The 13,801-nt window shown below is 41.6% G+C and overlaps 1 protein-coding gene across 1 annotated transcript in view; it reads right to left on the bottom strand.

Annotated features, from left to right (window-relative positions):
- Nucleotides 1-3,502: 3,502 nt before the first annotated feature.
- Nucleotides 3,503-13,801, bottom strand: part of LOC306924022 (putative E3 ubiquitin-protein ligase HERC3) — a 10,534-nt gene continuing 235 nt past the window's right edge. Inside the window, exons 2-20 of the mRNA XM_079502364.1 lie at nt 13,095-13,171; nt 12,102-12,323; nt 11,827-11,918; nt 11,558-11,688; nt 11,014-11,138; nt 10,634-10,710; nt 10,564-10,567; nt 10,154-10,187; nt 9,959-10,058; nt 8,860-9,060; nt 7,865-7,963; nt 7,491-7,649; nt 7,202-7,342; nt 6,903-7,069; nt 6,712-6,778; nt 6,531-6,601; nt 5,693-5,876; nt 5,475-5,577; nt 3,503-3,783 (exon numbers count right to left, since the gene is read on the bottom strand). Coding sequence (XP_079358490.1) covers nt 3,575-3,783; nt 5,475-5,577; nt 5,693-5,876; nt 6,531-6,601; nt 6,712-6,778; nt 6,903-7,069; nt 7,202-7,342; nt 7,491-7,649; nt 7,865-7,963; nt 8,860-9,060; nt 9,959-10,058; nt 10,154-10,187; nt 10,564-10,567; nt 10,634-10,710; nt 11,014-11,138; nt 11,558-11,688; nt 11,827-11,918; nt 12,102-12,323; nt 13,095-13,167 — 2,259 coding nt within the window. The 5' untranslated portion in view covers nt 13,168-13,171 and the 3' untranslated portion in view covers nt 3,503-3,574. The remainder of the gene's footprint in view (nt 3,784-5,474; nt 5,578-5,692; nt 5,877-6,530; nt 6,602-6,711; nt 6,779-6,902; nt 7,070-7,201; nt 7,343-7,490; nt 7,650-7,864; nt 7,964-8,859; nt 9,061-9,958; nt 10,059-10,153; nt 10,188-10,563; nt 10,568-10,633; nt 10,711-11,013; nt 11,139-11,557; nt 11,689-11,826; nt 11,919-12,101; nt 12,324-13,094; nt 13,172-13,801) is intronic.

Genomic DNA, 13,801 nt, shown 5'->3' with positions numbered 1-13,801 from the left:
ACCCACCCGGTGGAGAAATTAATAATCAGGCATTCATTGACACCTGCTGCAGAGCTGTCATAATTTGTGTACTCCATGTCACGACGAGGCGAGCTGAAGTCGTGCGTTGTTGATTTTATAACTTTGCAGTTTGCACAATAGCCTAATTACCTAATAACTAAAAATAACTGTTCATTTTACTTTATTTTATATGTGTACACGTCTGGTCATTTGATTTGTTGTTGTTGAAGTTTTAGTTTGACTGACAGCGGGTGTCACAGTGGTAAGCAGCAGCTATGTTTCTCCTCTTTCTTGCTAGCTAAACCTAAACGTGTTGTTTTGGTGTCATTGTGAACAAACACAACAAGAATTCTGTCTTTGCTTTTTGGGCTAAGAAACAGAAACCAGAACCTTCGTTTATGAGACGCTTTTTTTCGTCTCACAAACGAAACGTAGGCCTACGTGTCGTAAATTTGCTCTCGAGGCGTGGGTTCTGAGTTCTGACATTTCCTTGAATTTCCCGCCGTGTTGGTACTATCAATATATGGTCTTCTAATCTAGCCCAATATGTCCATGCGACGAATACTGGACAACTCACCCCGGTGAGTTGTCTTCACTTTCTGACATGTCGGGGTGAGTTGTCTGTACTTTCCGCTGGGGCGAGTTGGGCGAGAAAGTACGGACAGCTCACCCCGAAAGTCCGGACAACTCATCACTTTCTGACATTGCGGCAGTGGCGTGCACAGATAGACACTAGGGGGTGCTAGAGCACCCCCTGCCCTTTTGGCAATGTGCCCTTTTGAAAAAAAAAGATTTTGATTATTTCAAAAATAGCAGACCTACAAGTTCATAGCGCGCCACTCGGTGGCGCGCTATGAGCTTGTAGATCTGCTATTTTTCAATAGCTAAAGCATAACATAATGCTAACACCAAAAGGGGTTCCCGCCCAAAATGGATTAAGGCAACCGGCCGGTTCCACGCGCTGCACAAGGTGCCCTTTTTTAACTTGAGCACCTGCCCCTCTAAATGTCTGTGCACGCCACTGCATTGCGGGGTGAGTTGTCTGTACTTTCCGTGGCACCCAGTAGGCCTTGTAAGTAAGGAGTACTGGAGTAGAGCGTCTCTCTCTCTCACTCTCTATGCAGCATTGAGGGGGGGGGGGGGGGGGGTCGTTTGTGGATAATGTTTGCGATTCAAAGGCAGAGTCTCACGGCTGTACAAAGTTGCTAATTAGACTGCACTCCCAGCGGACGCATGATCAATCAATCACAGTTCTAATAGGCCTACTTATACTGACTGAATTACATCTGAATAGCAAAGCAATATTGTGTGTCCCCCCCCCAACAACGATGATGATATGGCTACTGCTAGTTATACATTAGCATGTGAGAAATTACAAGTGACCGTATATAACCATTCAGCCATCTGGGGTAACCAAATTAGGAGGGGTTCAGTTCACATTTCTTCAGAAGTTTAAAACACAAACACACACACACACACACACACACACACACACACACACACACACACACACACACACACACACACACACACACACACACACACACACACACTTTAATTCAGGAAGATAAGGTTGAATGAATCTAGATTGTATTAAGGATAAATGGGATAAATCATTCAGATTATACAAGGAAATGAGTGGAATCAGAGATTTAAAGACATTTTCAACAATTTAAGATCTCCATTTTGGCAGGAATATGCTTGGAAGATGGAAACAATGTTGCACATTCATCTAATCATATGGGTAGGCTACTGGGTAGCCTACATACAAACAATAATGTTTGTATTTGTAAGGTTTATTAAATGTATGAATTTGACCTTGACATACTTAAAGGGGAATAGCACTCATTTTCGACATTTTACTGTGTCATAAATATATTTACATCTGTAGCCTATATTGTGATTGTGCTATCATGCCTTGACTTAATTATACTTATATATTATTGTAGAAATTGTTGTTGTTGTTGTAAAGTTCTGAAAATAGACTACTTCAATATCCAATAGGAACTATGTCACCATTAGTTCAGTAAAGTATATAAAAGAGCTCAAAGGCTACATATTCAGTCAGACAACTCACCCCAAAAGTGAAGACAACTCACCCCGAAAGTGGCCGAAAGTGAAGACATCTCACCCCCGAAAGTGAAGACATCTCACCCCTGGTGAGTTGTCCGGACGTTCGGGGTGAGTTGTCCTGACAACTCACCAAAAGTGGCAAAAGGGGTGAGTTGTCTTGTTACCGTTCAATTCATCAAAACATTTAGAGACGTACAAATAGACACTTCTATATAGACAAAGAACAGAACAGGAATTCATCATAAAAAGAAGGAAGCATGAGGTCAGTCCGCTGCCCCCCCCCCCCCCCCCCCCCCAGGTTGGCAGAGGAAGTGTAGCGCCCAGGATTACATTAGATAATTGACACTGGGTGGAAAAAAATGGGTTGCAAAATCGTGGGATAAAAATTATAACAAAAAAAGAACCTGAAGACTGTCATTCAATAGTTCACTCTTATCAGTACAGTCAGTGCTTCCATCGCACATTACACAAACAATAGTAATAACATTAATTCATTTTATTCTTTTTTCACAATATATTTATTTTTCAAATTAAAAACAATATACAGACATGGATAAGTCCTGGCTGCCACAGACACATTAGTCTGTGTGTGGATGGACGCATCAAACTGGAGCTTTAACATAAACTGTGGTTAACTGCTTGACTGAGTCTAGTTAGAAGAATGATTGATAGGTTTCAGTCTTTCAGATTTTACTAAAATATTTTCAAGAAAGCGTTCAATCTGACAATCTCCAAATTTCCAATACTTCCATCAATTGAACAGATAGAACGAAGCGCCATCTAGTGGTCACTATAATAGAATATCAAACAACTCGCCCCTTTACCAACTCAGTTAATTTAGTATTTCCCTCCTTCTTCCTGCTGAAATCTGAAATGATCTTGTATACAGATTTATTTGATTGTATAGTAGTCGATCTCTGTACTCTGTAGCGACCGTACCTGTTAATTACCCTAGAATACCCTGTTCTTTAATCTCTGTCACTCTCATTTATTCTCCAAAAACTTTTTATGTCATACAGGGCAAGGCCAATCATAAAATAAATTGATTTACAATGCACACATCTAAGAGTAGCCCATGAGAAATGAAGCAGAAAGCAGATTTACTGTACATGTCTACATGCACCGGTTAGCTTCCAAGCTAATGTTTGTGCAGCCCCTCACCATTTAGTTCAGTGGTGGAAAAATGACTCAATTTCTTAGTTAAGTAAAAGTACCAATACTGTAATATATAAATACTCTTGTTCAACAAGAGTATTACATGTAATAGGCCTACATTTTCGGAAAGGCAAAGTGTACTTGATTAAAAGTACAAAAGTATTGGTATCAAAATGTACTTAAAATTACAAGTAAAAGTACTCATTGTGCAGAATGTCCCATTTCAAGTTTTCAAATGTTGAAAATATCAGATCTACAAGCTCACAATGCTTCACTGTATGCTACTTGGTAAGTTAGTTAATGTACATATCGGTTACTTCCCACCACTGCCATTTAACATTCACAGTCACTTTAAGAAGCCTCTATTGTGCATCAGAGCCTCAGTGAGGCGGGCCTGCAGCGTTTCCTTGGTAGGGTAGACGGGCAGTTCCAGAATAGAGTGGCATGTCAGCGCCTCAGGGAAGTACTGCTGGGTGGAGTTGTACAAGACTCTTATTGTCATCCGGATCTGGTCCATGCCGAGGATGGGCACGCGATCACATCCAGTCAGAAATACTATAAAAAAAACACAACAGTATGTGTGGGTGGGTGGGTGCCGGCATTTTTAACACAGAAAGTCAATGCAGTGTTACATTTACATTTTATAGTCACATTTTATGTGTTGAGTGCTGCATGTAGCATGTGGTAAAAATAAATGACAATATCGCGCCGGGGCTCCACTGGACGAGTGAGTGAGTGCGTGCGTGCGTGCGTGCGTGCGTGCGTGCGTGCGTCAAAAAAACGAACCGGGGCAATTTTAAAGCAGTCACCGAACGCAGCGCAACGCAGACAGTGGAGCCACCCTTCATTGATTAAAAAGCAAAAGCAAACATTCCCTGACGGTGACGGAGACGCAAGGCTGACGCGCCCGGTGGAGCTCCGCCGTCAGTCACCAGCATCAAAGACAATTTGTTAAGTGAGCATTGAAAACTGCTGTCTTCCAAGTTCCAGTGTAATTGGGCTGGACCAGGTCAGGATGGCAGAGGGGGGGTTGTAATGTGATTTGTATACCGTATTTGTTAATCTACCCCTTGACATGAGTCCAAACTAATTGCCTCCAGCTGAGTATAAAATTGTGCCAGTATCAAACAGATTGAGTTGTTGGTGGTAGGATGTGAGCTAGGCACCACCATGTCACCAGTGTTGTGGAGCTCCTGTTTTTGTCTTTTTGATATGGACTCGGATGCCTACAACTTGGCTCCCAGTTCGTTTTAGAATTCATTTTAACTTGTTATTGTTTGTTTTTAAAGCCCAAAATGGGCTGCCCCCTCCAAACCTTTGTGAGCTCATTGAGCCATACATCCCAGCCAGAGGTCAAGCCAGAGCCCTTGAGGTCAGCTGACCAACTGCTCTTGATTGTACCTGAAACCTCATGTGTCACTGTATGAATCTATTCTTCGTCCGAGCATAGACAATAATTGATTGAACACGTATGCCGTAATATGATTTGATTGGGGTGTGTTCTAAATAAAGTGGTTGTGTTGATTATTGTGTAAACTTGAAACATTATTGTACTGTAAAAAGGTCTCTTTTCCCTTCATATTTATTCTATAATTAGATAATCAACACTAACACTTTATTTAGAACAAACCCAAATCAAATCATAGTACAACATGAACGTACGCGTACGTGTTCAATCAATTATTCAATCAACGCAAACGGCATAAACAATATTAGTTTGCCTCTTCTACAAAAATAAAACTTACAAGTTAGTTACAAGGCTGTATTCTGTCACGCGTGCCAAGCTGTCATTTTCTTGTATTATTTCCCAGTCCCACCACGGAGTAACCTCGCGTCTCGGACAGTGTCGGTAGGCCGGGGCGTTACCATGTCTATGCTCGGAGGTAGAATAGATTCACGCTGTGTCACTAGAGGTGACCGATTCTCCTCTAGTGCCCGGTCCGGAATGCCTGCCTCTTCCCATTCGTTCTGCCCAGTCCCTGGGTGTTTTAAAATCTCTTTTAAAGACACACCTTTTCTCTCTGGCTTTAAATGTTGCTTCTGTTTGACTACGTATGTACTTCTGCTTTCTCTTTTGCTTTGTTTGCTATTTTATGTCACAATGTTCTTGTTCAGCACTTTGGTTTGTCTTTGGCAATGCAAATGTGCTATATAAATAAACTTTGATTTGATTGGAAATAGATGCTAGATGTCATGTCACTATCAAATGTTTTTGTTTTTTCAAAGACATTTTGTGGAGTACTTACAAAGGAAAGCTTTCTTCTCATCTTCAGTCAGTTCCTCAAAAACCTCCCAAAACATCAGTATGTTGGGATGGCTGGCATGGTACTCGCCTTCATACGTCGTGTTCTAATGCATTGACAGTAAGCAAAACATTGGTGCCAATTCAATCACTGGTTATTGATTGGTTATTAGTGGAGATACAGATGATTCATGACAGCTTGAGGGAACATGGGTTACGGACCTTTTTCAGTTTCTCCCAATCGTAGTTCTCTTTCCCCACCAGCAGATCTCTCAACTCGTGTGGCCGAAACAACTCCACCACGTCTGCGTCGCACACCTTGAAGAAACCTTTTCTGAACTCCTCAAACAGCTTTCCTGCTGACTTGTTGAAAGCATGGTTCACATAGGCATCCACAAACTCCTTCCTATTTCATCACAACACAGAGCTTTTATTGGTACACAATAAAAGCATAATAAAAGCCTACATTCTCCATCCCGTGGGATGTATGAATTGGTTTGGTGTACCGTCTCTCTAGGTCGGCCTCATACACCAAACCAATTCATGTATCCCACAGGATGGAGAATGTACGCTAGCTACAAGCTGCCAGGCATTAAGTACAATAATGTTCTTGTTTGTGTATGTGCGTGCGTGCATGCTAGAGTTCTCAAAGGCCGGGCCTCGGACTCCATGAAGAAAAAATAATAATATATATATATTCATTATATTGCATTTTTTTATAATAATAAAAAGAATAGTTCTGTTCTGTCTTGTTTGTTTGTGTATATTCATCTATTATGAAGATGGTGCTGACTGGCGTTTCACTTTTACTCTGTGACTGTGTAGAGTTCTCAAATACTGCCCAAACCCGATCCGACGTTTTAGGTGCTAAAACGTCTAATTAGTGCTATTAGTCGGGCCGGGCCTCGGGCCTGATCAGTTAGGGCCGGGCCTTAATTTTCAGGCCCGTTGAGAACTTCAGTGCGTGCGTGCATGTGTGAATGTGTATGTATACAAATTGTATATCATCAAGATTCATTATAGACAGCACAATTGTAATGTTTTTTTTCAACAGTCTTACTTATTCCGACTTGTCACTGGCTTTCCAGGGTTTTGGGGATCAAGTTCCACCACTGCCCCATCCCAGACAATCTGTTAATATGAGGGGGGGGGAACACTTAAGATGCTTTAGTTTAAAGAGGTAAAAACAAGGAGAATTGATTTTATTATTGAAGGAAGTCAGTCCTCACTAGAATACCTACTGAAAAATACATGTCCAAGCTTTCTATATCATCATCTAAATAGTCTTCCAAGATGTAGTGAAGACTCCTTGAAAGGAAGAAAAATCAAACATGACAGTGAGTGACTTTTAACACCTGTTTAAATTACTTTTTACCCCCCATATTTGGAGTATTTCCAATAAGGAGTACAACATATTTTTTATCCCACTTACTTTCCCTCCTGTGGACTGAATTCTATCAGATCTTCTAGTGATGGAGTTACATTGACCAGCTTCTTGAACAGAGCCATTGGGAAGGGTAAGTGTATCATATTCTTGTTGTATAGGGCCAGTCCACATAGGACCCCAAACAGGAAGTATTGCTTTTCCCTCAATGTTGCCTGTTGGGGATTATAAAAGGTTTAATTTTGGACATGCGGAAGTTTAAATTTGTGCTTGTGTATTGGTCCTGTCTCTCTTTATCTCAGAGAGAAAATATTTGTAATTTCTTTGTAATCTGAGAGAAGTCTTACTTTAGAGGGGAACCATGCCAATGTTTTGGTGTCATTGTATAAAAACATCCCCGATTTAGGTAACAGCAGCTCATCAAATAAATGGAGGAAGAAGTCGTTCATGTAGACGTTCGTAATTTTGGTGTCTTCGTCCAAGTATACCTGAGAAAGAAACCACAGGCATTTAATTGTAAAGTCAGTAAGTCACCCTTTAATTTGTTTATGTGAATGTTAATTTTATTATGTGAATTTGGAAATTGTGAAACACTCAAGTCAAAAATGATTACTTAGGAATATGAGTTGTATTTACCTGAAGTGGTTTCTTGAAGTGAACATCGTCGGTTTTACCAAGTTGTTCAAAGGTGTCCTCTACAAGTGTTGCACGCTTCAGCTTCAACTCAAAGTGTGTATCGGAGGCTGTCTGCGGAAGCATTGGCACAACCCCAAAGGGATTCATTTGATGGTGTGCCTGCAATACATTAAAACAAATCTACTATTATGCACTTCCTGAGAATTAGCACTGTTAGTCAGTCAGTTAATTGAACATAACATTTTAATTGAAACGTGTGTGTGTGTGTGTGTGTGTGTGTGTGTGTGTGTGTGTGTGTGTGTGTGTGTGCGCGCGCGTGTGCGTTCGTGCGTGCGAGAAATTGTTGAGTTGTTTATGCCTAGCTAGTAACTTACTATTGCGATGTTTGCATTAATATCAAAAAGCTGTATCTTGCATTGCAGGTTCATCACAAAGGGGAAACGGCAAATTACAGCTGGCATGTCATTCATATTCTGAAAGGGGTGTAGAGATACAGTAGCTGTACTTATTAAGTGACTTACTTCTTAAGACAGATAGAAACAAGTCAGACATGATTCATGAAACAATACACAACATGTGACTGGGTATGAGCTGGACTGGAACCCATGACATGATTAATTCACTCATATTTTGTCAACATTTGCATAAATGGTTTGTACTCCGGTGCGATTTTACCTTTGCATTACGCCAAAGTCTCAGATCGTCCGCAAGAAAGGATTGGTTGAAAAGTATCTTCAAACAGAATGTGCTTTCTGCAATTTTCTGAGGTCTGACAATCTTGTCATTTTCCTTTAAGACAAGTTCATCATGCTATGTTAATAAGATAAGGTACAACAATAATAATAATAATAATAATAATAATAACAAAAATGATACCAACTCTGTATAGAAGTTGAAGAACTTTCAGCAGGTTTTTTACTCCAACTCTGCGGCCATCAGTAATGGAAGATGTGGTTAGAAAAATCAATGACAGGGCGTTCCTCCACAGCTTAACATGTTTGATCATAGTGGGACGCTTCAGTGAAGACCACCAATAACCTGTGGAAAACAAACAAACAAACAAATATATAACAAAAAAATAGTAAATTGCTATATAGTTGAATCAATCAAAAAATAATAATTCAATTTCAACACAGCTGTTTAGCATTTGTCCGCAATGTTACGTTTTGAGGTTGTTTTTGTAGGAACATAAAATTAACATGTTAAAACTGTGTTAAATCTAATAAATGTACAAAACTGCAATGTGCTAAGGATGGCACTCTTCCTATTACGATTTTACAACACTGTAATGACGCAACCCTTCTCGTTACACTAGTGTAACTAGAAGGGTTGCGTCATTATTAGCAATGGTGGTGACATGACCTAGGACTTGGAGGCTGTCTGGGGGCAGTCTGAGCATGGCTGCAGCGACCGCCTCAGTTAGCTCGGTGCTCTGGCAGAAACGGAGGGTCCTCCGTTTCTGGAGGACCCTCAGTAGCTCAGTCAGAAGCAGGAAGATCCGCAGTCCTTCAACTCCAAGTGGTGCCTCGTCAAGGGACGGAAGCAGCGCGTGCAAGACAACAGATTCAATCTGGTATTTTTTAAAGGACAGAGGTCAGAGTTACTTACTGCCAGTCAGTGTGTGTGTGCGTGTGCGCGTGTGTGTGCGTGTGTGTGTTAATGTACAGGTAGGCTATGTGCTGAATGATGCATACTGTAGCATAGAGTAGACTTAAGCCCTAACCACACTAGAGGATCCCCATGGTTACCAGGTCCGCTCGCCCCTTTTCCAACTCGCCCCAGAATTTTTCCGCCGACCTCACGCCGACAGCTCGGTGCGGCGGTTCTTGTATTATTTATTTTGTTTTACTGAGAATAAGGTTAGAAATAAGTTTAGGGTTAGGCATAGTTTTACTAGGGTTAAGTTTAAGAATAGGGTTAGGTTTAGGCATCGTTTTACTGAGGTTGAGGTTAGGAATAAGGTTAGGTTTAACCATTTAAGCATAATTTACTTAGATTACTTTAGGAATACCAGGCCGCGCTGTTCCGCCGGCTGTACGCCTGGGGCGAGTTGGAAAAGGGGCGAGCGGTCTCGTATTCTCCCCATGCAACTACTTGCAGCCATTATTCCCAATGGCAGTTGCAAGGAGTTGCATTGGTGTGGTTTGTTTTGTTGCAAGGAGTTGCGAGTAGTTGCAAGGATAGTAGTTGCATTTGCATTTGTAGTTGCAAGGAGTTGATGCAAGGAGTTGCAGCTGGTGTGGTTTGGGACTTTGGGCCTTACAACTACAAATAAAGGAATTAAATACTACATTTAAAATGAAAAGTGGTTACCAATTTGCCATCACAACTTCTAAAACAACAATCTAAACAATCAGTTTTTAAACACTAAATCTGTATATTGTCTATAACAATTTTTAAACATACATAATATGCTTTAGAAGCAGTAATAACGTTAAAGAATAGTTCCAGTCAGATGAGAACAGTACCTTTTCCAACACTTTGTCACTTTGCTTATTGAAAGCACGTCGTGCAAGAAGCAAGTTCAGGCCAGAATATTTTGGTGAAGTATTGAAGTGTTTATCACCCCTAGTAAAAAAAAAAAGACAAAACAATAACATAAACACAAAAGCAAACAACAAATTCACAGACAATTAAATAAAAAAGTTGAACACTGGTTTTACCTTCTGTCAAGGAAACTTCCGTTCAAAAAGGATGCTGAGGAAAATTTGCTTTCAATTTCCCTGTGAAGACATCATGTAGTGTAGTTCACTGCACTAGACTAGAGTAGAGCCATACAAACTCAGAGGTTCTCAACCTGGGGGTCCCCAAATTATTTTGCGAGACATGCCAAAAGCGTCGAGAACACCTGAATTAGGTCATAGTATTGGAAACTTGTACTGCAGACCTGCATATTACCAAATAGTACTATGTCCTGCCACTTACTTTTGTATCTTTCTCCATATGTCAATCATGTCATCTAAACATTGCCGTGTCTCTTTTAGATTCTGATTGGTTGATCCCTCGTGAAATTCCTGCGAATAAAATGATTACACACACACACACACACACACACACACACACACACACACACATTTCTTTTCAGACAACACACCACACACTTAAGCACAAAATTCTCTTAATCATTGTCTGGATGTTAATACCTGATCAACAGTGCACATTGCAAATGAAGCGTTTCCTCCTGCACAGATGTGCCTGACTTTCAGATCAGCAACAGTGTCTGGAATATTGGCAGAAACGTTTGTTTTTTATTCCAATATACACAATTTGCTCTTGATAATCATCTAAAGCAGTGGACTACTTCATTAGTATTTTATTCTTTCGATTATTTTTAATTCATTCATAAAACATAATTACTTTTAAATAATAACCTAACCCATTCATTAATAATGAATCAAAAAACTAATTGAAATTAAAATAATTTCTCCCAACACTATCAGATTTTTACCAAATCCCAAACAGGGAAACAGCATTTCCTGTTTGGGAAACACTTATATATGTACTATATGACACCTGTAGTTACCATGTGACAGTTGAACTGGTAGAGGCACAGACTGATTCCTCCCCCATTCACGTCCTAGCTGACCTTGCTCTCCACATCCAAAGGAATAGACTTTCTTGGAGTCTGTTAACACCAGTGTATGATGTCTGGTTAAGAAGACAAAAATATATCAACATCGACAGGAAGCAGTAACATTGAAGCTACACTATACTTTTTTCTATGGACCTTTTGCAGCTCATGTTGGAGTAGTGGTTCTCAAACTAAACTTTGACATAGCCCAGGTAGTGCTGAGACAATTTAGTATGGCTCCATCATTGAAAATAAATTGTGGTCTGATGATTTATTAGAAAGAAGGTCAGACCTTTTGACATAAGCACTGCCAAGACCAAATACACCAAATATTAAGGTTCTTACAAACACATTCTGGATTGTACTGTACCTTTGCATCAAGAGACTGTGTTTTTGTTCCTGTCGTGTATGTTTTTGATCCTGTCGTGTGTGTGTGTGTGTGTGTGTCTGTGTGTGTGTGTGCGCGCGCAGCATTACATTAGCATGCAGTACCTACCTTCCACACACAATTTTGATGACCTTTGCCCCCCAGAGCTCTGCAACAAGGCGAGGATGCAGTTCATCTCGATAACAGTTGTGTCCCAGTTGCCCATATTGCCCAGAGCCAAATGTAAACACGGTGCCACCCTGAAAAAAACAAATATATTATACAGTATATAACATATATGTTTTAACCATAACCTAAAGTGTAAATGTCAGATCTTGACCCGGCATAGGGCGTTCAACACATAATAACACACAAACTACACCTGATTACAATGTTACCTTTGTCAGTATTGCAGTATGGTCTTGTCCTGAGGAAATCTCTGTGGTTTTCTTCATGTTCAAACCATGAACAAGAGTTGGGATGTGTCGGTCTATAGAAAAGCATCCAAATGTCACCAAGCAAGTTAAGCCCAATTTATTCTCCATCTCATGGTGACATGCAGTGAAAATGTCCAATCTATGAGCCTGTAGGTCGGCTATTTTCTCCGCACGACACCGCCGTGCGACGAAGAATGAATCGGGCTTGCATGTGGTTAAACTGGGCAGTACTGTACCTGTTCTGTCCCCAAGGCCAAGCTGTCCTGAGCTGTTCTTGCCCCATCCAATCACAGTCCCGGACCGTGAGAGGGCGAAGCTCTGCTCCCCCCCAGCAGTCACCTGAAGCAGGGGGACGGCTGACAGAGACGTGAGGTGTTGTGGGGAGCTAATGGTCGCCTTCACCTCTCCTATACCAAGCTGGCCACTGGAGTTCTTCCCCCAGGTGTAAACCTGCCCACCTGCAGTGACATTAATGTGAGTGACTATATGTGCACTCAGTATGACAGTATGTACATTACACACGTACGGATACATACATTTATCCATCGATTTATGCTTCGGCAAAAAAAGTGTCACGTACACGTCAACCTTTTTCTTTGCTCAGTTTTTCTCAAGATTATTGAAGTTGAAGCTTTGTTGCCTAAGCATAAATCAGGCTTTAGGCTCCTGTGAAGAGAGCAATTTTGGCAAAGACGACAAGATCTGTTTTACTGGTTAATTTACCAGCTCAGTGACCTTGTGGTTAGTATCTGCCCTGAGACTGGAATTCGGAGTTCGATCACTGGCCGGCTGGGCCGGGTCATACCAAAGACTGGGAAAAATGGGACCCAGTGCCTCCCTGCTTGGCACTCAGCATCAAGGGTTGGATTGGGGGTAAGTCCCTGCGAGGCTGTGACATGTACATCATGTCCAGGGGGTGTACATTAAGCTGCCTCACGCTACAGAAACAGGAGACAGGCTCCTGCTCTATGGGCCTCGTGGCTCTGCAAGGCTTACTTACTTTTTTCATATTTCTTGGGGCGTTTTTTGTCTTTATTGATAGGGTACAGTAATTAGACAGGAAAGGGGGAGAGAGATGGGGAGTGACACGCGGGAAAGGCCGTCGGGCTCGGGAGTCGAACCCGCGGCACGCCGTCTGGCTGGCTTGGCAGCCTAGGTGCCCAGACGGTTGAGCTAACCGTCCGGGCCTAGGCTTACTTACTTTTACTGGTTAATGCACTTTACTGTACCTTTTGTCAGGGCAACTGAATGGTGGCTTCCACAAGCAACCTGAGTTACTTGAATGTTACACAATTCCGCCATGGGCCTGAGTAAGAAGAAAAGATACATTTACCACATTCAGAAAGGTATTCATAATCGTGACTGTGTTATTGCGACCGCAAGTCGCATTTACTATGAAAACGTGCATTTCCCATCAGTCATTCAGTCCGTCCGTCACCCACCCCACGCCTCCATATATGGTCATGCTTTGTGACATCAGATGTCATCAATATTGGCCAGCAACTCTATATCTGACCTCAAACCCTTAGATCTCCATATATGGAGCTGACCTGTTCTGTCCATATGTTGATGCTTCCCCATCCATCCTTCCACTTTGATGTCTCCCTTTTGACTGATACCCACCTGTCCATTTAAACTCTAGACGGCCTGCACCAAAGTTATTAGTGCAGCCGCGCCGGCAGCAGACGAAAACTAGAGTTCTCAACAGGCCCGAAAATTAAGGCCCGGCCCTACCTGGGCCCTCATCAAACTCTGTACACTCAAGACACTGCCCTATACTGCCACCCTTAGATCTCCATATATGGAGCTGACCTGTTCTGACATCTCATTATGTTGATCTGACCTCATCAAACCCTGTACACTCAAAACACGCTCCATATATGGCCAGTACAGAATTCATTCCACCATGATATGTTGATCTGACCCCCCATGCCAA

Source organism: Electrona antarctica (genome assembly GCF_951216825.1).
Source record: "Electrona antarctica genome assembly, chromosome: 5".
Classification (NCBI taxonomy): domain Eukaryota; kingdom Metazoa; phylum Chordata; class Actinopteri; order Myctophiformes; family Myctophidae; genus Electrona; species Electrona antarctica.
The sequence above is the reverse complement of the archived record's forward strand: the minus strand, read 5'-3'. Positions and strand labels throughout refer to the sequence as shown.